General features: G+C 60.3%; 7 protein-coding genes across 7 annotated transcripts; 4 read left to right on the top strand and 3 right to left on the bottom strand.

Moving 5' to 3' along the window:
* Positions 1-4,241: 4,241 nt before the first annotated feature.
* Positions 4,242-8,480, bottom strand: CMQ_6396 (phosphoribosylformylglycinamidine synthase; the record flags this gene model as incomplete). Its single annotated transcript, XM_014315461.1, has 1 exon — positions 4,242-8,480. The coding sequence occupies one exon, from the start codon at positions 8,478-8,480 to the stop codon at positions 4,242-4,244; it is 4,239 nt and encodes a 1,412-aa protein (XP_014170936.1).
* A 482-nt stretch (positions 8,481-8,962) lies between these two features.
* Positions 8,963-10,195, top strand: CMQ_6346 (WD repeat protein; the record flags this gene model as incomplete). The annotated part of the gene is made up of 3 exons (XM_014315411.1): positions 8,963-9,008; positions 9,072-9,364; positions 9,422-10,195. The coding sequence occupies 3 exons, from the start codon at positions 8,963-8,965 to the stop codon at positions 10,193-10,195; spliced, it is 1,113 nt and encodes a 370-aa protein (XP_014170886.1).
* Positions 10,196-10,433: 238 nt separating this feature from the next.
* On the bottom strand, positions 10,434-11,686 carry CMQ_6000 (alpha-mannosyltransferase; the record flags this gene model as incomplete). Its single annotated transcript, XM_014315065.1, has 2 exons — positions 10,434-11,470; positions 11,542-11,686. 2 exons carry the CDS (start codon positions 11,684-11,686, stop codon positions 10,434-10,436), a joined length of 1,182 nt encoding a protein of 393 aa, XP_014170540.1.
* A 437-nt stretch (positions 11,687-12,123) lies between these two features.
* Positions 12,124-15,185, top strand: CMQ_6229 (gamma-tubulin complex component; the record flags this gene model as incomplete). Its single annotated transcript, XM_014315294.1, has 2 exons — positions 12,124-12,195; positions 12,258-15,185. 2 exons carry the CDS (start codon positions 12,124-12,126, stop codon positions 15,183-15,185), a joined length of 3,000 nt encoding a protein of 999 aa, XP_014170769.1.
* Positions 15,186-16,957: 1,772 nt separating this feature from the next.
* CMQ_5981 (uncharacterized protein) lies at positions 16,958-17,560 on the top strand (the record flags this gene model as incomplete). The annotated part of the gene is made up of 1 exon (XM_014315046.1): positions 16,958-17,560. One exon carries the CDS (start codon positions 16,958-16,960, stop codon positions 17,558-17,560), a length of 603 nt encoding a protein of 200 aa, XP_014170521.1.
* Positions 17,561-17,926: 366 nt separating this feature from the next.
* Positions 17,927-19,077, bottom strand: CMQ_6447 (mRNA splicing protein yju2; the record flags this gene model as incomplete). Its single annotated transcript, XM_014315512.1, has 4 exons — positions 17,927-18,707; positions 18,776-18,801; positions 18,861-18,995; positions 19,057-19,077. The coding sequence occupies 4 exons, from the start codon at positions 19,075-19,077 to the stop codon at positions 17,927-17,929; spliced, it is 963 nt and encodes a 320-aa protein (XP_014170987.1).
* Positions 19,078-19,576: 499 nt separating this feature from the next.
* Positions 19,577-21,073, top strand: CMQ_6188 (mRNA cap methyltransferase; the record flags this gene model as incomplete). Its single annotated transcript, XM_014315253.1, has 1 exon — positions 19,577-21,073. One exon carries the CDS (start codon positions 19,577-19,579, stop codon positions 21,071-21,073), a length of 1,497 nt encoding a protein of 498 aa, XP_014170728.1.
* Positions 21,074-21,162: the final 89 nt, after the last annotated feature.

Below are 21,162 nucleotides of genomic sequence, written 5' to 3'. Positions count from 1 at the left end.
TCTCTCATGCATAGGATGGGGCGGGCTGAGGGGGCTGAGGATGGGGGGCTTGGAGAGAGTTTATGCTGATTCCGAAGAATACGCGTACCGGGACGCACAAAATGGCATGAGCAGCTGATGTTGAAAAATGGCACGGCAAAGTAGAGAAAGGGAGGTGAGGGCGTCCATAGACAGCCTCGACGAGCTAGAGCAGAGTAAGGGTGACGCTTCTTCCCGTTATCGAAACGCTCTGGTTCTCCATATGGCGGGCCCGGACGGACCATTTCCTGAAGGATGCAAGTGCTAAGGACACGCGCCATGTAGCGAAATAACTTCGTATGATGGCGGACTGCGAGCGCAGCGCTATGCCGCTTTAGTTAATCGGCCGCCGAGGGCAGGACGCCAAGAGGCAGCGAGCCGGCATCGACAAGCCGAATGCGACGTACGAGTACGGGGCGCCAGCGAACCATGCTGTTTCTTTAGGGTCTGCAAATGCTGTCTGCTCGTACTTGGCCGTACTCATCCATTCATAAGGGCTTGGTCATCCACCGTGGTGTGCGTGTACGCGTTCTCGTATTGTTGAAACCAGTGCAATTCCATCCTTGTATTTCGTGGGAAAATATTTCTCCCGTCGCTGCAAATTGCGAGGGCAGAACGAGAGAAGAGGGTACGAGTACGAGCAGCAGGTGCAGATCGGAGTGCCCACACACACAGACATACAATATTGACGTCTCAAACGGGCATGCGATTGCACGGAGTACGAGTGTTTCGCCCGAAGAAGGAACGACATGCCATCCTGCTGAAGTCGGTATGTAGCATGATGCTGTCTTACCTCGAGGGGGGTGGTGAGAGGCAGGTTTGGCGAGAAGAAGAAGAAAAGAAAAGGAATAGAGAAGAAGACGGAGTACGTAGGAGAGAAAGAAGAAAAGAAAAGAAGAAAAGAAAAGAAGGAATACACACGGACACGCGATATAGCGCAGTCGCAATGGGCTGTGCGCGCTGTTCTGTCCTGTGAGATACAAGGATTCCACAGTAGCATTCTGCTTATTCGATGTTGCATACGCTTGTCATGATGTCGAAAAGGGGAGGAGAGCGGTGCGGAGAACGAAAAGGGAAGGGGGGTGAGGGGCAGTGTATGGATACGGGGCGCTACAGCCAGCCGGGTGACAAAATTAGGACAGGGTAAGCGACGGGCTCTTTGCAAGAAAGACTGCGCCGGGAAGGGCGTGAGAAATACCGCACCACAAGCTTAAAGCTTTGGAAGGGTGTGCCACTACTCCGTATGTAGCATCGCCGTGTGCTTGATGCCAGAGCAGCTCAATGCGTGGGATGACTGCAGATGCCAAGAGGCGAGTGTTGCTTTTTGCCTCTTTGTTTTCACTTTTACTTGCTCCCTATTCCGTACTTTACTTTGTTCGTGAGTTTCTTTTTTCTTTTTTCTTTTTTCTTTTTCTCTTTATTTTTATTTTTTTTTTTTTATTTTATTTTTTGTTCTTTCTCTTTCTCTTTCTCCTTTTTACTCCCTCTTTTTACGGAGCACTCTTTATTTCGGCTGACTCAAGTGCGAGACCGCCCGTGTGTGTGGAATACATCGCAATGTACTGGCACCGTGAGGGTGACTTATTGGCAGGCAATACTAATAATAAGAATACCCGAAAGTGAGATCCGGTGTATGGAAAAATACAGTTGAGATGCATAATGCAGTCGCATTCGTTCCTAAGGAGGGGCTTCCGTTACCACGGAGGGTGACATCGGAGGGGGAGACAGTGTCCTTGCAGAATACGGAGTAGGCTACTATCTTACGGAGTACTATGTACGATATGTGCCATGGGTCTGAACTGGCAGGCCGACAGGCGATTGTGGGTTGGAGTGGGTGCAGAACTGGGACCAATAAAGACGAGGGTATTGTGTAGGGGGTTGAGCGTAGTCCGTACTCCGTAGAGAGCAGTTCGGCTGGGTAGACAGGAGCAATCCAACTACGAGGGCGACCTTGGGGAAATTCCGGAATCCGGCTTTCGAGGTCCAGCTTCACTGCTTCGCTGGCCTGTCTGGCCGTCAGGCTCTGGCCATTCTTGCCTTGCTGGCGGACGCATGCGCTGGAGGCCGGCTGACGGCAGCTGGCACGGGCGGACTCGAGCTCCAGCCACGTTGTCTGCCGGGAATGCGCATACAAGCAGCCGTGGCCCCGAAGAGGCCTAGCGGAAGTTTCAGGTCTGCGATATCTTGCCAGCATTCGTTAACGAGCAGCCTGGACGGACATTTGTGTGGCTAAGGCAGGGAGGTGGGGCCGTAGCAATTGTTTCTCACAATATGGTGGTGGTTTTTTTTGCTTTTTTCTTCTTTTCTTTTTTCTTCTTCTCGTTCTACCTGTCTTTTTCGCCTCCATTTTTCCTCTTTTTTTCCTGGCTCTTCCTTCCTGCAATGCCGATCTGTCCCAACACGCTGCCGCCCCGGCGCGTTGCTGCGTAGGCGAAAGGATGATGTGTAATATATCTCAATCCGAAATCACGATAGGCGTTTTCGGTGGCGACGTGGCCGCGGTTTTTCTCCTTGCGGGCGCCGTGCTTACTTTTTTTCCCTTGGCGGCTGCTGATGTTGCATGGGACCGGACATGTTGCCGCACATAGTATACGAGTACTCGTACATGGGACTGCCGTCCTGCGTCCTGCCTATCTTGCCTGGCGGACTACTCCGGCAGTCGAGTTGACGGGTGAGAGCGGTAGTAAATTAGTACATAGTACGGAGTAGCGAAACCTCCAACGGCCTAGACCTCGTCTGCACCATTCCTCCGCCCTCCCTTGCTTTGCAGCCTGTACTGTCTTTCGTACTGCAGCCTTGCCTCTGATTGCCGGGCGGCAGCGTGGGCCAGTCAGACGAGACGTGTCGTGCACTCATTCCATGAAGATGCCTGCTAGCCTCCATACTACTTCTGGCATGTGACGACGTGAGTCCGGACGGTCCTGTGTATCGTACAAGAGGACAAGGGCCGGCATGCTGTACCGTTGGTGACAGCTTCTCTGGCACTACTGGCCACGACGTCCGAGACAGCAGCCGAGAACATGTGTTTTCTTCCGTCTTCTCCTCCTCATCGTCTGGCAAAAGGAAAAAAAACCCGAAAGCCGAAAATACGCCTTGGTCTCGTTTTTACACCGAGGCTTAAAAGCGCACTGGTGTCTTCGTCCAGCGCACACCGTCTACCGACACGTCCCCACTGCGATCGTATGTTACCGTGAACAGGGGATGGGGGTCGCTTGCGGCCTGCAATGTCGTTTGATACTACGAGTATGTACAGAGTATGGCACGGTATTTCCAGTCGACGCTGCTTATTGTCGAATGTGGATAGAGGACAACCGGACGCCGGCTGTGTCCTGCACGGTTTTTCGACTTTGTCGGGTGTGGCAGCCGAGTTGCCATTCTGGGGATGCTGGCACGGTCTGTGTGACCAGGGCACAGAGGCAGCACAAGCGCCGGCATGGCCGGGCGCATCTTGGCGTGGGACAGGCAGTCACACGGCCGGCAGATGGTGCTTGCGGAGCAGGCAGCCGCGAGGAGGCGGCCGTGGTGTGCGCTGCTCGCGCGTCCTGCGCGCTCGTCATCCTGCCATGGCCATAGCACGGACAAGGCTGCTTTGGATGGAGAAGCTTCCCTGCTGCCGTGTGGGAAAGGGGCGACGCACGGGATGGGGGAAGGCGGGGGGGGTGGGGGGGTGTTGCCGACTGCAGTCATCGCTGCAGTCATCCTGGATGTCATCCTGGGTGTCATCCTGGGTGCCTGGAACATGATCTCGTGGCCGATTCCGAGAGTTCGCCGTGCTGTTATCTTCAAGGGATCTCCATCCATCTGGCTATCTAGCTGGACGAGAGATGGAACAGGACCGAACATACGAGTATGCCGGCCAGGTCGGGCTCGCCGTGACGCAGCGCAGAGACGACCAGTCACACGGCTAGAAGACCTTCCCAAAGCGGAGTTGACTGCGTTCCGCGGTTGAGGAGGAAATAAGACAGGAAATAATACCACAGGCATGCCGTCGTGGGTGCCAATACTATGCATGCGCATGCAAGAACCAGGGGCCGTGAGCAGACGGACGACTGAGTTGGAGGCCAGAGAAGCAGAGTAAGTTACTATGGACGGTACGGTACGTAACACAAAACACGTGACCTGACCGGAACTGTCAGCACTGTCGATTCAACCATCACCAACAAGCACACCACACACCACACACCACACACCACCACACCACCATCACCATCAGCACGGCCATCTCATCCCACCCACCGCCGCGCGCTGCGGAACATGCGAATCCACGGTCCGTAGTCGCCCCACTGCTCGATCGCGTCCGGCGGCAGGTAGGAGCCGACGCCGGCAACGATGGTGCGTTCAGGATGGGGCATCATGGCGAGCACGCGGCCGTCGCGGCTGCGCACGGCGGCGATGCCCGCTGGGCTGCCGTTGGGGTTGGCGGGGTAGGCTTCGGTGACGCGGAGGCGGTTGTCGACGTAGCGCACGGGGGCGAGGCCGCCCTGGTCGACAGCGTCGCGGTCAGCGGGCGAGGCGAAGAGCGCGCGGCCCTCGCCGTGGGACACCACCACCGGCAGCGCAGAGCCGGCCATGCCATGCAGAAAGATGGACGGGGGCACGCCGTCGATCCGGCTGGCGTCGTCGGCCTCGATGCGCACCATCGTGAGGCGGGCTTCGAATTGCTGACTAATGTTGTCCACAAACGTCGGCCAGTGGTCGGCGCCCGGGATGAGACTCTGCAGCCGCGCCAGCATCTGACAGCCGTTGCAGACGCCGAGCGCAAACGTGTCTGGGCGTGCAAAGAAGTCGGCAAACACGCGGCGCGCTCCCGCGTGCAGCAGCACCGACGCCGCCCAGCCCATGCCGGCCGCTGGCACGTCGCCGTACGAGAAACCGCCACAGGCTGCCAGCCCGGCAAAATCGGCCAGGTCGCGGCCCTCCAACACGTCCGTCATGTGCACGTCGACCGGGTCGAAGCCGGCTGCTCGGAACGCAAACGCCATCTCTGCGTGTCCGTTGACGCCCTGCTCCCGCAGAATAGCCACCCGAGGCGCCCGGCCCAACAGCCGTGACAGTGGTGCCGTCAGTGGTGCCAGCCCGTCTGTCACCGTGTATGTCAGCCGGTATGCCAAGCCTGGGTCGCTGTCGTCGTCGATCGTCGCCAGCTCTGCGTCTGCACAGCCCGGGTCGTCGCGCAACCGCTGCATCGCTGCCGACGTCTGTGACCACCAGCCCTGCAGCTCGGATCGTCGCAGCTGCAGCAGCGTGTCGTTGCCGTAGCGAATCGTCAGCGTCTGTGACCGTGTGCTGCCATCGCGGTTGGTCATTGGCGTCACCACGCCAAACTTGCGGATTAGCCCGGCTGGTGGTCCGCAGGTCGAGAAGCCCTTCTTGAACAGGCTCACGTCCGCTTTGCGCACTTGGAACACTGCACCCAACTCCTCGTTGAACAGGGCCGCCAGCACGTCTGCCTGCGATCCTGACTGCGCAATGTCGTCTAGCATCACGTCCACGCCGCATCGTCCGGCAAACATCATCTCGGCCAGCGTCGTCAACAAGCCGCCATCCGATCGGTCGTGGTATGCCAGCACCACCCCGCTCTCGTGCAGCTGCGACAGCGCGTCAAAGTAGTCGGCCAGCATGTTGTCACCCCGTGCCTTGTCACGCACGTCTGGCGCCTCGTTGCCCACTCGTCCCAGCGCCTGTGCCAGTGCTGATCCGCCCAGCGCCTGGTAGCCTCGGGCCAGGTCCACGAACAGCAGCACCGTCTCGCCCACCTCTTCCACCCGGCGCAGCTGTGGCGTCCATGTGCGCATCGTGTCGCCCACCACCGAAAAGGCCGAGATCACAACCGACACCGGTGCCGTCACGGATGTCTTCTTTCCCTTTGTTTCCGAGTCCTCCTTCTTCCCTCCCCAGCTCACCTTCATCGATGTCGAGTCCTTGCCGACGGGAATCTCCAACCCCAGCTTCGGACACAGCTCCTCGCCGATCGCCCGCACCGCTTCGTACAGTGCCGCACCTTCGCCCGCGTGGTTCACTGCCGCCATCCAGTTGGCCGACAGCTTTACGCGCCGCAGTCCGCCCTTGAGATCGGCTGCACCCAGGTTCGTCAAGCTCTCGGCCACCGCCATGCGCGCCGACGCAGCTGGCGAGATCAGTGCCAGCGTCGGCCTCTCGCCCATCGCCATCGCTTCGCCCGGCCGCGCCTTGCTGCCCTCGGTCGTGAAGCTGCCCGCCGTCACGGCCACGTCGGCTACGGGCGTCTGCCACGGACCCACCATCTGGTCACGTGACACCAATCCACCCACCGATCGGTCGCCGATCGTGATTAGGAACGACTTGGACCCGACCGACGGCACCAGCAGTACGCGACGCACCGTCTCTGCGAGTGCTTCCTGCGCCGTGAGGCCCTTGCCGTATGTCTCCGCGATGATCTCTGCAGGCGCAAATGGTGCCAGCGTCGCCTTGCGTGACTCCACCGCCCGCTCCAGCCGCCGGCCTTCGGGAAAGAGCGTCGTCATCGGCAGGTCGATCGGTCGCGGGTGCTCGGCGCTCTCGCGGTCCATCACCACCAAACGCGCTGCCTGTTCTGGTTCACCTGGGTGTCCGCCGCCCACGGCTGCCGCTACCGTCGTGCCCACGTCCGAGAAGCCGCATCGCTCGCGCCGACAGATGCTGACAAAGCGATTGTAGCCTTCCGCGTTGACCAGCAGCACATAGCGCTCCTGTGCCTCGTTGCACCAGATCTGCAGCGGGCTCATGCTGCCGTCCGCGCTCTCGACCTGCCGTAGCTCGAACCGGCCGCCGTAGCCGGCGTCTTTGACCAGCTCCGGCAGCGCGTTCGACAGTCCGCCCGCACCCACGTCGTGGATCATCGCGATTGGGTTCTGGTCTCCTAGCGCCACGCACGTATTGATCACCATCTGTGCCCGCCGCTCCACCTCCGGGTTGCCTCGCTGCACGCTGTCAAAATCTAGCTCTGCCGTCGACTCGCCGCCTGCACTGCTCGACGCAGCTCCGCCACCCAGCCCAATCAGCATCGCCGGGCCGCCCAACACGATCACGTGAGCTCCCTCTGCCACATCGTGTGCCCGCTTCAGTGCGTGCTGCGGCCGCACCGTGCCCAGTCCGCCGGCAATCATGATCGGCTTGTGGTAGCCACGCCACTCGTCTGTTGCTCCGTTGCCCTCTACTGCAGCCTCGGCTTCGGTCTCGCCCTCCTCCCGTGCGAGCAGTGTCCGGAACACGCCCGTGATGCTCGGCCGCCCAAACTCGTTGTTGTAGCGTGCCGATCCGATCGGTGCCTCCAGCATAATGTCCAGGCTGCTCGTGTAGTGGCCCGGCTTGCCAATGTCCGTCTCCCACGGCGCCCGCAGGTCCGGGATCAGCAGATCCGACACCCAAAATCCGCACAGCCCGGCCTTGGGCGTCGATCCGCGACCGACGGCGCCTTCGTCGCGGATCTCACCGCCGGCCCCTGTTGCTGCTCCCGCAAAGGCCGAGATGGCCGTTGGGTGGTTGTGCGTCTCGACCTTGGCCAGGAAGCACGGCGGGTCCAGCTCCCGCTGCAGCCGCCAGACCCGGGTCGAGTAGTCCGGCGCCCAGAACAGCGGCGACTCCGACCGAAACACGGCCGCGTTGTCGCTGTACGCCGACACCGTATACGACGAGTTGCGCTCGTGCGTGTTGCGGATCATCTGGAAGAGTGACTTGGCCTGTGGCTGTCCGTCGATCGTCCAGCTCGCGTTGAACTGCTTGTGGCGGCAGTGTTCTGAGTTGACCTGCGCAAAGCTGAACAACTCCACGTCGTGCGGGTTGCGTCCCAGCCGCTGGAACTCGGCCACCAGATACGCCATCTCGTCGCCATCCAGTGCCAATCCTCGCTGCCGGTTGTACGCCTGCAGTACCTCCAGTGGTGTCGATCCCTCCGTCCCAAAGATGTCCACCACCTCTAGCGGCTGTCGCTCTGCTGTCGCAAACATCGCTGTCAAATCTGGCTCGCCGCCTGTCCGGATCGATTCTGTCATCCGGTCGTAGATCACGTCCCGGAAAGGAATCTCGTCGCTGCTGCTGCTGCTACTGCTGCTCTCCAGCGGCTCCGCAAATTCCACCGTCACCGAGCGACTGCGCTCGATCCGCTCTACCCGCCCCTGCAGCCCGCACACAAACGCAATGTTCGTTGCCTTGCTGCTCCATGGCGAGATGTTGCGCGGTGCGATGGCAAACGTCCGCGTCTGTCCGACGGCGGCCGTCGGTCCTGCTGCTGCCTTTGAGCCGGTCCCCAGCGGCAGCAGCTGCTCCACCTCGTCGATCACGTCGTTGGGCGACGTCGACGGCGTCAGGTTCACGTGGTACGCCCAGTGCCCGCGGATCGATGACACCTGCGTCGGGCCCGATGCATTGATGCGCTTCTTGAGCTTCTCCGCCTCTGATGGCGTGAAGCAAGACTCTCCCGTCAGGGAGAAGAACACGGACGTCATCCTGTCGTTGCGCGGTTCGGATGTTTGGCTTTGTGTGTGTGTACACGGACAGAAAGACACGAAAACGTAGATGTCCTTCGTCCGGCTGTTCAGGTCGACATTTTCCCTCCAGTTTTTTCCGCCAGCAGCCTATTACTCGCTCTTCCTTCCTTCGCTCTCGTTAGAGTCAGAGCAGGTGGGGTTGATAAGAAATTTACGGTGGGGTAGTCTAGCCGACAAGCCGGTCGATATAGTGTATGAGGCGCTGAACAAAGCGTAGAGTGCAGCACGTGTAGTGGCACGTGTGGCACGAACGGGAATGCTTACTAATCACATGTGTCTTGGAATTCAAGCCTGATTGCAAGCTTACAAGCTCTGTAGCTCCATGCCTCTGGCCATTCACCTTTGGAATCAAGCTCGCAACATGACGCGCAAGCGGTAGCAGAACGTCTGCAGCTGCCGAGCCCTCGTCCTGCGCCCGAAATCGATACACAAGTGGGACCATGTCGTTTCCCGACAAACCCGTGGCGCAGCTTCTGGGTGCCAACGGTAGGTCGATTGTCCCTCTGTTCTCGTGCTCTGCCGACAAGGACTGACGGGACGGCGGTGCAGGCCCAGTGCATGCGGTGACGTACTCGGCCGGTGCGGGATCGTACGTCCTGACGGGCTCAGCCGACCGCTCTGTGCGGCTGTACAATCCGCAGCCGACGAGCGCGAGTCCGGAGAGCAGCGGCGGCTTTGTGACGAAAATGGGCGCGACGCCAGCAGCGGTGACGGCGGTGCCGGCCGGCCGGCTCATCCAGACATATGCCGAGCACGGCTACGAGGTGCTGTCGCTGGCGTGCGCGGCTGACAACGCGCGCTTCGTGTCGGCGGGCGGCGATCGCACCGTCTTTCTATGGGACGTCAGCACGGCCCAGACGCTGCGACGGTTCAGTGGCCACACCGGTCGCGTCAACTAGCGTTCGTCTTTTGCCGGCGACGGCGACAGTCTCGTCGTCACGGCCGGCTTCGACACGGCCGTGCGCATCTGGGACACGCGCGCCAACAACGCCCACCGACCGGTCCAGACGCTCACAGACGCGCGTGATGCCGTTTCGGCCGTCGCCGTGCGTGGACCCGCCATCCTTGCGGCCAGCGTGGACGGTTGTCTGCGCACGTACGACGCCCGGGCTGGCCGCCTCGTCACTGACGTCGTCAGCGGCCGTGCTGGCCTCACCAGCCTCTGCCTTACGCGCGATGGCCGCTCCGTCCTCGTCGGCGCCCTCGACAGCCGGCTGCGACTCTTTGACCGTGACAGCGGCTCCTGTCTGCGGACGTACGGCGGCCCTGATTCGACCGGCACCAAAACTCACAACAACACCAGCTGGCGCAACGAGGATTTGCGTGTCCAATCGCTGCTCGGCGGCTCCGAACGCTTCGTCGTCGCCGGTGACGAGATGGCCCCCCCAAAGACGCCCTCCTCCGATACTACCGCCTCTCCACCATCCTCTTCCTCCACCCCCGACGGCCGTGTCTGGGCCTGGGATCTGCTCACCGGCAAGGTCGTCGCCACCATCCCCGTCCCCTGGGGTCCCCCCGGAACCATCAACACCAGCCGGGCCATCGGCCGCGACGGCCGCGAGAAGGAACGCCGCAACGTCACTAGCTGTCTGGCCTGGCAGGACGCTGGCTGGGGCGAGCAGTTCTGCGTTGGCGGCACGTCTGGTGTCGTCACCGTCTTCGGGCCAAGATGATTTACGCCACATACGCCACACATCATACACATCACTCATCACACATACCACACTGTTCTACCTCACTCGTCCTGCTTTTAATGAAATGACCCAACCATGTAGTGTATAATCATGGGTACAGGAGAAATTAGAAGAAAAACAAAACGTAAAAGAAATTCATTCGCCTGTCTAGAATGCAACCCTGACTGTCCTAACAACCTGGGCTGCTGCCCTAAATACACGCTGGCCGAAGCAGCGTCTAGTCCATGCCGACATACTTGAACCAGTTTGGCCGGCAGTCCTCCTTATTGAGCCAGGCCTCGCCGTCGGTGAAGCGACCGGTCACACAGCCGTGACACTTGGGCGAGTTGGGGCAGTTGAAGAAGGGGATGTGCTGGTAGCCGATATCACGGAACCAGTGGATGCGGCTCTTGTCTTCAAAGAGGCCGAGAGCGACGCTGTGGACCGGGGCGTCGCCCCAGCGCTCGTAGAAGAAGCCGCCGGCGCGGTCGAGGTGGTTGAAGTAGTCCTCGTAGGCCTTGCTGCGCCAGAGGCTGAGGTCGGCGATCTCAAAGTTGGTCCAGAAGTGGCAGGTCGAGTAGCCGTTGGCGCCGTTGTTGTGGTTGGGACGCCGGACGCGATCGGTCAGCCAGTCCAGCGCGTTGTTCGGGTGGATGTGCTCGGGGTGCTCGGCCATGAACTTGACCGTCTCCGGCCAGAGCGTCGGGATCGAATTGGGCGCGTCGTACAGGTTGATGGTGAAACCGTACGTCTTGTTGTGGTCGCGCATGTAGCGGAAGATGTCGTAGTCGATGTCGCAGAAGAAGTGCACCTTGGGCTCGACGCGCCAGTAGTACTGCGTGTGCTCGAGCGCGGGGTGGCGGTAGAACATGCCGCTGTTCCACCGGCACATCTGGTGGTACGAGATCTTGTCGCCGTACTGGATATCGTTCTCCTTCAGGATCTTGACCGACTCGGCATAGAGGTCTTGGTTGATCCACGGCGGAATGCTCCAGTGCTCGGCCGGGATGATCTCGTAGCGACACTCGGCCTTGGTCGCCTCCTGTGTCCGCTTCCGGAACTCGTCCGAGAAGGGCACGTCGTTGAAAAAGGTCCACGGGTAGTTGAACTTGTGATTCCACGTCCGCTCCAGGTCCTGCATCGCCTGCAGCATGCCGTCCAGCTCCTCGTTCCGCACCAGTGCCAGCAGCGTGGCGTTGATGCGCTCCGTGCCCTCGGGCCCCGGCAGGTAGCCGCTCGACGTCCGGTGCAGCAGCCCGGTCGGCTCGTCGGTCGCTGCGCAAAACAAGTCAGCCAGCGGTCAGGGCCAGCAGCCCGCACACATCAGTCAGATACGGGATACGTACGATCTAGGTTGGGGTCTCGCTCAAACGACTGCAATTCCTCGGCTGGACCTCGCCCAGACGACGGCGACATCAGGTGGAAGATGAACAGACACCAGGCAAGCAGGACCGCTGCTATGAGCGCTCGCACCGGCCGCGCGAGCGTCATCGTGGCTGTGGCTGTGCGAAGCAAGAGGATCGATCAGATGCGGTGAATGTGAATCGGAAGGGCAAACTCCACATGTCTCAATGGCATCCACCCGCGGCTGCGCTTCCTTCTCGTGTCGTCCGGTGATCTCTGCAGTGGGTGCTGCAACCCACCCCGTGTCCAACTTTTCTTCTGGAGGCTGAACACGTAAAAGCTGGCCGAGACCACGCACTGTCCCCCTATTCTTCTACAGGCGAATGTGTGGCTTGCGTGGCTTGAGAAGCTGGAAAGGTGGGGCAGACGCGACGCGTTAAGTAGCTTAGCTCCGTTCCCCTCCAACTTCAGCCCACCTTCGATACCAGGATGGCCAGCCTTGTCCGCACAAGCAGAGCAATCAGTCCGTGGCCAGAGATGACAAGAGGAGGACGAGCGGCTGACAGGAAAGCCGGCGCCGCACAATGGCCTATTTTGCTCAGCTGAGTGCGGACGCGGAAGAGCTCGTGGCTGCCGTCACATCCATCAGCCAGGAAGTAGGTATTCTAGCTTGTTCTTGCTTTTCTTTGCTTTGACGCATGAGCTGACACTTTTGCAGGACGACCCCGATCAATTCCGCGTGCTGCACGAGACAACGCTGCGGTCGCTACGGTATCACAACTTCCCCCCGACGAATCAGTTCGAGGTGAAACACAACTTGGACGGCCTCGAAGAGAAATTTGCCGTAATCGGCCGCGATGGACTGGCCGACGCACTCTATGAGCGCCGCTCCACGCTCGCAGAGCACGAGACGAATTGGACTGCCGACATTCTTGACTTTCTGCTGGCGTTGTCCGACAACCCGGCCGAGAAGGCGAGCCTGGACGAGCTCAACCGGCTGTGTGCATCGAGATGTGTGCCCAAGACGCCTCCGTTACGATGGGAGGACATTTCGCGAGAGGACGGCTGGGTGGACGAGATGGAGCTGTGGAAAAAGACTGTCTTTGCATCTGATGACGACGACGACGACGACGACGATGGTGGCCATTACGACAGCGAGAGAGACGAGGCAGATGTCCACTCTGGCAACACGACTCCGTCGAACGTGGAGCTGTTGGAAGGACAGCAGCCCCGGACAGCCCGAGACCTGGAGGTTGTCGACGCGCGTTCCAAGGAGCAGCTGGACGCGCTGCTGCAGGCGGTACGGGAGAGCCAGGCCTGGCGGACACAGCAGCGACAGCCGCCGTCGGAAGACAGCGACGGTCGGGTGCTCATCTCGGAGCTGCAGCTCGTGCGCGAGACGCTCTTCATGCTGCGGGGGGTGGACACGACGCTGTTTGGGGGGCAGTGTGTGCCGGCCAGCAGCTACCGGCTGTCAGACGTGTCGGCCGAGGCATACGATGCCCTAGTCGATGCGGCCACGACCAGCGGACGAAGACTGCTGCCACTACGGCGCTGGACAGCTGGCGGCCGACGTCCCGAGACGGTGCCACTGCTGCAGGTGTTTCAGGAAGCCATTCGGCGGCGGCTGGACGCGTTTGACCGCGAGCTGTCGGCAGTGCAGGCGCGCTACGTCGATCTGGCGCAAGACGTGATCGTCAGCCTGCCGGCCGTCCTCGAACAGCTGCGGCCGTGGCTGGCCAACCTGGCAGCATTGGGGGCCGTGGTGCAGCAACTAGAGGCAGAGCGGAATCCACGGGCGTTTCGCTATCTCGAGCTGCTGCACGACGCGACAGCCATGGCGCAGCTAGACGGCCGGCCGGAACTGTACGCCTTTCTCGCCACCGTCTTCTTTGAGTGCTTCCAGCTGTACCTGCGGCCGATCCGGCTCTGGATGGAGGACGGCCAGCTGTTGCCTGGTGACAAGATCTTCTTCGTGGCCGGAGCGGCAGCCCAGGCAGCGCCCAACCAGATCTGGCAGCACCAATACAAGCTCCTGCACACGAGCAGCGGCGTGCTGCACGCGCCGCGGTTTCTGCAGCCGGCGGCGGCGGCCATCTTTGCGGCCGGCCGCAGCATCGTGGTGCTGCGCCAGCTGGGCCAATACGACAGCAGCAGGCGGCAGCAGGCGTTGTCTACGGCGATCGAGCCGACGCTGGACCAGACCACCGTCTGTGCGGCTGCCGGATCGGACCTGGAGCCATTTCCCCAGCTCTTCGCCGATGCCTTTGAGCGTTGGATCGAGAGCAAGCACCACGCTGCGTCGGCCACGCTGAAGTGCACCCTCTTCGACTCGTGCGGGCTCTGGTCCACGTTGGAGACGCTACAGTGCGTCTTCCTGATGTCGGACGGCGCCATGGCCGATGCCTTTGCCACCCGGCTCTTTTACAGTCTGGACAGCCGCAGCCCACGCTGGAACGACCGGTACACGCTGACGGAGCTGGCCCGCGAGGCCTTTGGCCCCCGCCTGGATGCATACCGCCTGTCGGCAGCGGTGGACAAGGCGCCGACGACAGATGCCGATCGGCCGGTGATGGCGCGACGCTCGCTGCGTGGTGGTGTATCCCGCGTCCGGCTGCACTACCGGCTGGCCTGGCCAGTGCAGATCATCATCCCGGCCGACTGCATGGCCGGCTACCAGGCCGTGTTCACGCTCCTGCTACAGATCCGGCGGGCGAGCAGCTTTCTGTGCCGCCACCGTCTTCTGGACGACGGTCGGCGCGAGGACGGCGACCATGGCGACGACGAGGACGGCGACCATCACCGCCGCAAGGCACAGCGGCAGCAGCAGCAGCAGCAGCAGCAGCCACAGCGACGACGACTACCCCGAGGCGACCGGGCCGTCTACTTTACGCTCCGGGCCAAGCTGCTGTGGCTCTGCAGCACGCTGCAGTCGTACGTGACGACGCTGGTGATCGCGCCACACATGGCCAGGCTGCAGGAGGAGCTGCAGCGGGCGGCCGACGTGGACGGGATGATCCAGGTGCACGCGGCCTTTCTCCGGGCACTGCTGGACGAGGCCTGTCTGGGCTCGAAGCTGCAGCCGATCCATGAGTGTCTGCTGGACCTGCTGGACCTGGCCCTGCGACTGGAGGACGGCCGACGGGCGCAGGCGGCACGCGAGGCCGAGCAGCTGCAGGAGACCTGGCGGCTGTCGGTGCTGTCATCACCATATCAGACGCCAGCAGCCAAGAGGCGGGCAGCAGCCGTGGGGCTGTCGCCACTGGGTGCGCCTCCTGTCCGCCGACGGCTCTTTGCCACGGCAGACAGAGAAGCGAGGGAGGAGGCAAAGGAAGCAAAGGAGGCGAGGGAGGCAAAGGAGGAGGAACGGGAAGATGACGACGCCAAGAGCAGGGACGAGGACGGCGATGATGTCGTCGACGATGACTTGGACCAGCAACAGCCCAACGACAGAGGCCGCCACCGGACGGGCGCACAGCCGTATGGGGAAGCACTGCGAGACATGCGCACAGAGTTCAGCAGCTACCTGCGCTTTGCCGTGAACGGGCTGCGAGGCGTGACGCGAGCAAGCAGCCATGCGGCAGCTGCTGGCAAATGGGGATTGCTAGCCGACATGCTGGAGGCCGGAATGCGTGAAAATCAGTAGAGAGGCGAGCTGTCCGTCTTGGTGTGTGGCATTGACGAAATAGGGCAAATTGCACGGAAGAGGCGAGAAGTGACGAGACGAGAGGGCGAAGAGAAGGCGGCGAGGATGATGTCAACGGCTGTCAGGAAAGGCGGCGATGGAGATGAAAGCCGTATTGGCCATTCTAGCGCTAAGCGCCATCTCTTTGGGGCCAAACAGGGAACAGGGCGGTTCTTTGTTCAGACACGTGAGCCGGTCACGAGCTCGGCGGTGTGATCGAGTACGGAGGAGACAGAAACAGCCGGAGATGAGACAGTTGGTAGCCAGAAATACAGGCTGCTGGATCTTTTCGTCGGCGAGCTCATGTTGTGCGTGCCCAGATTCGTACCAAGGTCTGTCAACTTTTTCAACTTTTTCTCTTTTTCTCTTTTTCTCTTTTCTCTTTTTCTCTTTTTCCCTCTTTCTTTTCTCTGCATCTCGTCCCAGGTACTATCGTCTTCTCCTTGGCCAAGGAAGGGAGGGCTGAGGACACAGTACGTGTACGGCCGGTTGGCCAGCCGGTTTCGGGGGTGGACGTGGAATCTGACGCGTGCTATCGATATTGCCGTCCTTTTGCAGGCTAGAAGCTATCCTAGCTTGTAAAGGAGGTGTCTAAAAACGTGGATCTACCGTCGTCGCTGCCGGGACGAAGCTCCTGCGGATTCCATCCAATCTGACCAATGACATCATCGCTTCGCAGGCTGTAGCTCGAGTACTTACAGGTGCTTTCTATAGCGGACGTCAGGCAAGTATCGTTGCCATTGGCCAGAGCAGGCCGATCTTCCAAGGGGTCCTTTTTGCTTCCATTCTCCGACACGTCTTTGGCCTCTCCTGTTTTGCCGTTCTTTCTTTGGTCCCTCCTCTTGGTAGGATATCATGACCAAGGCTTCTGCTTCTGTGCCTTTTTGCCATCTCCAAAGAAGCCATGGCGACAAGAAGGCCGTCTGCACTGATAGATAGATAGGGATTGCCGTTGCCTTGCAGAGATTGTTTTCCTTTGACATTCGACATGCGAAACATTCGCCTGGCTGGCCCAGTCTCTTGTGATTGGCCTCCTTGATCGTCAACTCGACCGCCTGCCGAGCTTTGATCAAGGCAAGCATGGCGTGCGTGCCTTGCTTGCCCCCTTCCCCCCCCCCAAGACATCAGCCGTTCTTCTTGGTCGATCCCGCTCTGGGCCCAGGCTCTGGCCTCGCCTCATGCGTATCTGTATCTTGTTTCTGTCCACGGCCTCTGGCCCCACCCTTTCGTCTTCGATTTACCCCCTATGTGAATCCATTGTCCGGGCCGAGTCGACGTGGCAAGCCCGGGGGCAATCAAAAAATCCTGGGTAGTCATGTGAAATGGTAGACTGCGCGTTGCGAGCGCTGTTTTCTTCCTGCCGGAGACCATTCCCGCCCGTCACTAAGCCGCTCCTGGCTGATTCTTGCTTGTCAGCACCTGATGCCCATGTCCGCCTTCCTTGTTTTCCTGTGGACATTTCTGCTGATGCATCGTTCTTTTTGTCCCGACCGATCTCCATTTGTCCCAAAATCCCCAGCTAGACCCCCTATCCACAGAATAGAGGCAAATTCATCCCAGTACTTATCTGCAAACGAGGCCAGCCTTGTTCGTGCGTATGGAATGAAAATATACACCGTTCTTATTTCAAACATCCCAGCAACCGAAACCCGTCTCGTTCAAAAATCAAATAGCACTCATTCTCTCCTTTGTCCACTCGGTTGGCTGACACACTCCTTCTTCCCCCCCAGGTTATGGCTATGGAAAACGGCAACATAGCTACCGACTTGGAAGACCGCTCGTCCACCCTGCCCTACAACCCGACCGCTTCGTCCTCTTCGACCGGCACGAGAGAGAGCGGAACGCCGCTGATATCGACGACATCGACACGATCTGCACCGATGATGGCTCGGATGGAGTCCGCAGCCCGTGGCGGCCACTCGACGCCTTCTGAGGCTCGCATGTTTGGACACCCGCTGCAGGATTCGGCCTTGCCACGCTCGCTGCCGTTGTTGCCGTCATACGAGAGACAGTCAGACCGCGTCCACCCCTTGTCTGCTTCACCGCCCGCGCCGCTCGATTTTTACTCCTACTCCATGGCGATGCTGCAATACACGCAGACACAGCTGGACGCCACGCCCGATACACCGCCGCCGCCCTCGCACATACACGTGGCTGGGCCCATCAGCTACCGCCAGCGTCGGAGCCAAGCACACTACCAGCAGCAGCAGCAGCAGCAGCAAGGACGACGTGAACAAGTCCATCGTCACCACAACAATAGTCAACAAGCGTCTCCATCTGACGATTCGGCCACGACATACGCTGGTGACGCTACGGCTTCTTCGGACACGATTTAGATGGCCTCGTCCTTTGAAAACCGAGGACGCAACCGCCTTCTCGTATTTCCTAAAAACACGTCAGCCAGAACGAAAAATATACGCATAACAATTCGCCGAAGCTGTAATGTTTTTAGTACCAACGTATTTATTTATCTCTTATTGAGTTTGTTCATACTATTTTTACTAGGTCGGGGCACAAAGCAACATCCCCAATCAGTATTAAACGATCATTAATGACATTGTATTTTATTATTTGAACGTGAATGAACAGCCGAAAAATCAACCACATACAACCATAAAGAACGTCGGTATAGAGAGACGGATAAAACCGCATATTAATCAAGCGCCAGAAACACCTCGTAATAATCCTGTACAGCTCCGTGATCACACCAGAGACGGCTTCTTCTTAATGCCGAGCAACGCGGCGTGGTTTTTCTTCTTCTTGACCTGCCGCTTGAAGCTGGGCACGGTCGAAGCAGCCGCATCCATCCTTGGCGATGCTATGGTCGACGGCGAGGACGCGCCAGAGCTGCTCTCGCCGAAACTGTCCTCGTTGTTGAGCCTTTGGATGGCGGCCTGCACCCGAGCCAAGGGGTCGTTCGGCCGGATCTTGCGCTCAACGTTGTCGTCCATCATATCGTCGTCCACAATCTCAATCGCATCGGGCTGCCATGTGGTAGCAGCAGCAGCTGCTGCAAACGCCTTCCGGGCAGCCTCTTCGTCCTCGCGGTCCTGCTGGCGTAGCCGCTCCTCCTCGTCCGACGGCCGGGCCAGCGCGACGGCCTCGAGATGGTCGCGGTGGTCGGCGCGGGCTATGCGAGCGTTACGCGTGCGGATCTCGTCGAGAGCGTCGGCCACGTCCATCTCACGCTTGGCCTCGAGCGTCTTGGCCTCGAGCTCCTCCATGCGGCTCTGCTCCGAGACAGCCTCGCCGTTGGCCTCGGCCTCCTCGGCCTCGAGTCGGTCTAGCCGCTGCTCGTCCGACTCCTCGATCGCCTGGCGCCACGGCTCGACGTTGCGTTTCGCTCCCGACACCACAGCGTAGTCCTGGTTCTTCGGGTCCGACCGGAAGATGATCTCGGCGCTGCACCGCGTGCAGCGGATGTAGAATCGGTACATCTGCACGCCGAGGTACTTGAGATCCTCGGGCGTCTCCTTGCGCGCGCTGGTCAGGCGTTAGCTGGGGAGGTCCAACTATATGGAGTGAGAGAAGAAAAGTTGGGCCATACGCACTTAAACTTGCGACCTTTGTAGATATACTTAATTCGTACGGTCAGCACTGCGTTCCTCGTCGTTCTCGCACCCGGGACATGCCTACCTCGCCGCAACGGGTGCATCGCATGCTCATCGGTGCCATCAGACGCACGACCTGAACTGCCGGACCAGCATTCTTCGGCTTGCGAGAGCGCCGTTCAAGCACGCTCGGGTCAAAATCCGCCGGGTAGTATTTGGTCTAGAGACGGTTAGCAGTTAGCAGGACAGAGTCGTACATCCGGGGACTGGATTGTACGCACCAGCACTTTGCGCTCAGACATCGCTTCTTCTGGTTCCGCGTTTGCTTCTAGAGGGAGGACAAGGGTCGGAGCTTTCGACTCGGGTTGACGGTCATGAAATGGTGACGTAGAAAATGAGTTGGATGCTTCCCCAGACTGATTAGTAGATGCATATCGGAATATCGATTTATCCGACAAGTGGCGAATTACACGTGGGAGGCGACAAGGCTGTCAGCTAGCGCAAACGACACTGTCCGGCCGCTACGGCCTTACGTTGATCCGAGCCCGCCTAAACCTTCCCTGTACGCAGCTTTGACAACAATCAGGACATCCTCACTGTGCATGTTCCCATCGCATAGCTTCTCGGCGTGAGACCTCTGTCAACTTGCGGCGACGCGCCTTTCGATTGCGACAGCGTCTTTTTTCTGAGAACCGGCCTTTTTCGGGGGGAGGGGAAACATAGCGGTGGGCGGCCATTCCAGCCTCCCTTTTTGCTGCTCGACGCGCATCTCACCTAGCCGTCTTTCGGGGTCATCTCCCCATGACGAGCCGTGGACGATCGGATGCGGCCGGCGGTCGTGCGGGTGGCTCTGGCGCGCGGCCAGACGACGACTACAACCGGCGGGCCAACGACGACCTGCCGCAGCCCTTTGACGCCAAGTCGTTGGAGCGAGCCAAGAAGCGGGCGCGGTCGAGATCACCAACGGGCAGCGGCGGCGACCAGGCGCGGAAGCCGAAGCGCCCGGGCCAGCGTGCGCGCATCACCGAGGCCGAGCGGGAGGCCATCCGGCAGCGGGCGCTGGAGCGCGAGCGGCAGGCGCTGAGCGAGGAACAACAGCCGCAGCAGCAGCAGCAGCGCGCCCACATCGACGACGTCGTGCGGTCACACTACAACGCCGTGCCAGAACGCGGACGCGAGTGGCGTAAGACGGCCAGTACGATCCGCGGCCTGCGCTCGCTCAACAACTGGGTCAAGAGCTGCATCATCCAGAAATTCTCGCCCGACGAGGACTTTGACGAGCGCGGAAGCAGTGCTGGCAGTGCTGGCAGTGCTGGCCGGTCCGAGCTGCTGGTGCTGGACATTGGTTGCGGCAAGGGCGGCGACCTGGGCAAGTGGAACCAGGCGCCGCAAAAGGTGCAGCTGTACGTGGGCCTGGACCCGGCCGACGTGAGCATCGACCAGGCACGTGACCGGTATCGCGAGATGACGCAGCGTGGCGGCCGGGGCGGCGGTCGGGGCGGCGGCTACGGCGGTCACCATCGGGCGGCCGCAAGGGTCTTTGACGGACGCTTCTTTGTCAAGGACTGCTTCGGCGAAAGCATCGTCGACATCGGCATCGTGCGGGACGTCGGCTTCGACGCCAACCCGCTCTCGACCCGCGGATTCGACGTCGTCAGCATGATGTTCTGCATGCATTACGCCTTTGAGACGGAAGAAAAGGCGCGCACAATGTTGCGGAACGTGTCGTCGGCCCTGAAAAAAGGCGGCCGCTTCATCGGCTGCATCCCAGACTCGGACGTCATCGGCGAACGCGTCCGTCAGTTTCACGCGCAGCAGGAGAAGAAGCCTGCGGCAGAGGCTGACGTCGAGGCGGCAGCGGTCGAGAAGCCGGCCGACGAAAGGGAGGAGGGCGAGCTCGACACTAAGACCGATGAGTCGCCACCGCCAGAGCCGACGGCAGAATGGGGCAACAGCATCTACCGCGTTCGCTTTCCCGGACCAACGCCGGCTGACGGCACCTTCCGGCCGCCCTTTGGCTGGAAGTACAACTTCTTTCTCAACGAGGCTGTCGAGGAGGTCCCCGAGTATGTGGTGCCGTGGCATGCCTTCCGGGCCCTCGCCGAGGACTACAACCTCGAGCTGCAGTACCACAAGCCCTTTCCCGACATCTGGGAGGCCGAGAAGGACGACCGCATCCTCGGCCCGCTGAGCGAGCGCATGTCGGTACGCGACCGCGGCTCGGGCGACCTCTTGGTCAACCCCGAAGAGATGGAGGCCGCCAGCCTCTACGTTGGCTTCTGCTTCTACAAGGTGTGAACGGAAAGCGTGTTATGTTTGTATTAGTAATCAATGGGTCGAAGGATCAATGGGATATATCGCATGACATCAGTATTTGTCCTGAAACC

Source organism: Grosmannia clavigera (genome assembly GCF_000143105.1).
Source record: "Grosmannia clavigera kw1407 unplaced genomic scaffold GCSC_167, whole genome shotgun sequence".
NCBI classification, from domain to species: Eukaryota; Fungi; Ascomycota; class Sordariomycetes; order Ophiostomatales; family Ophiostomataceae; genus Leptographium; species Leptographium clavigerum.
This window is presented reverse-complemented; position numbering and strand designations above follow the sequence as displayed.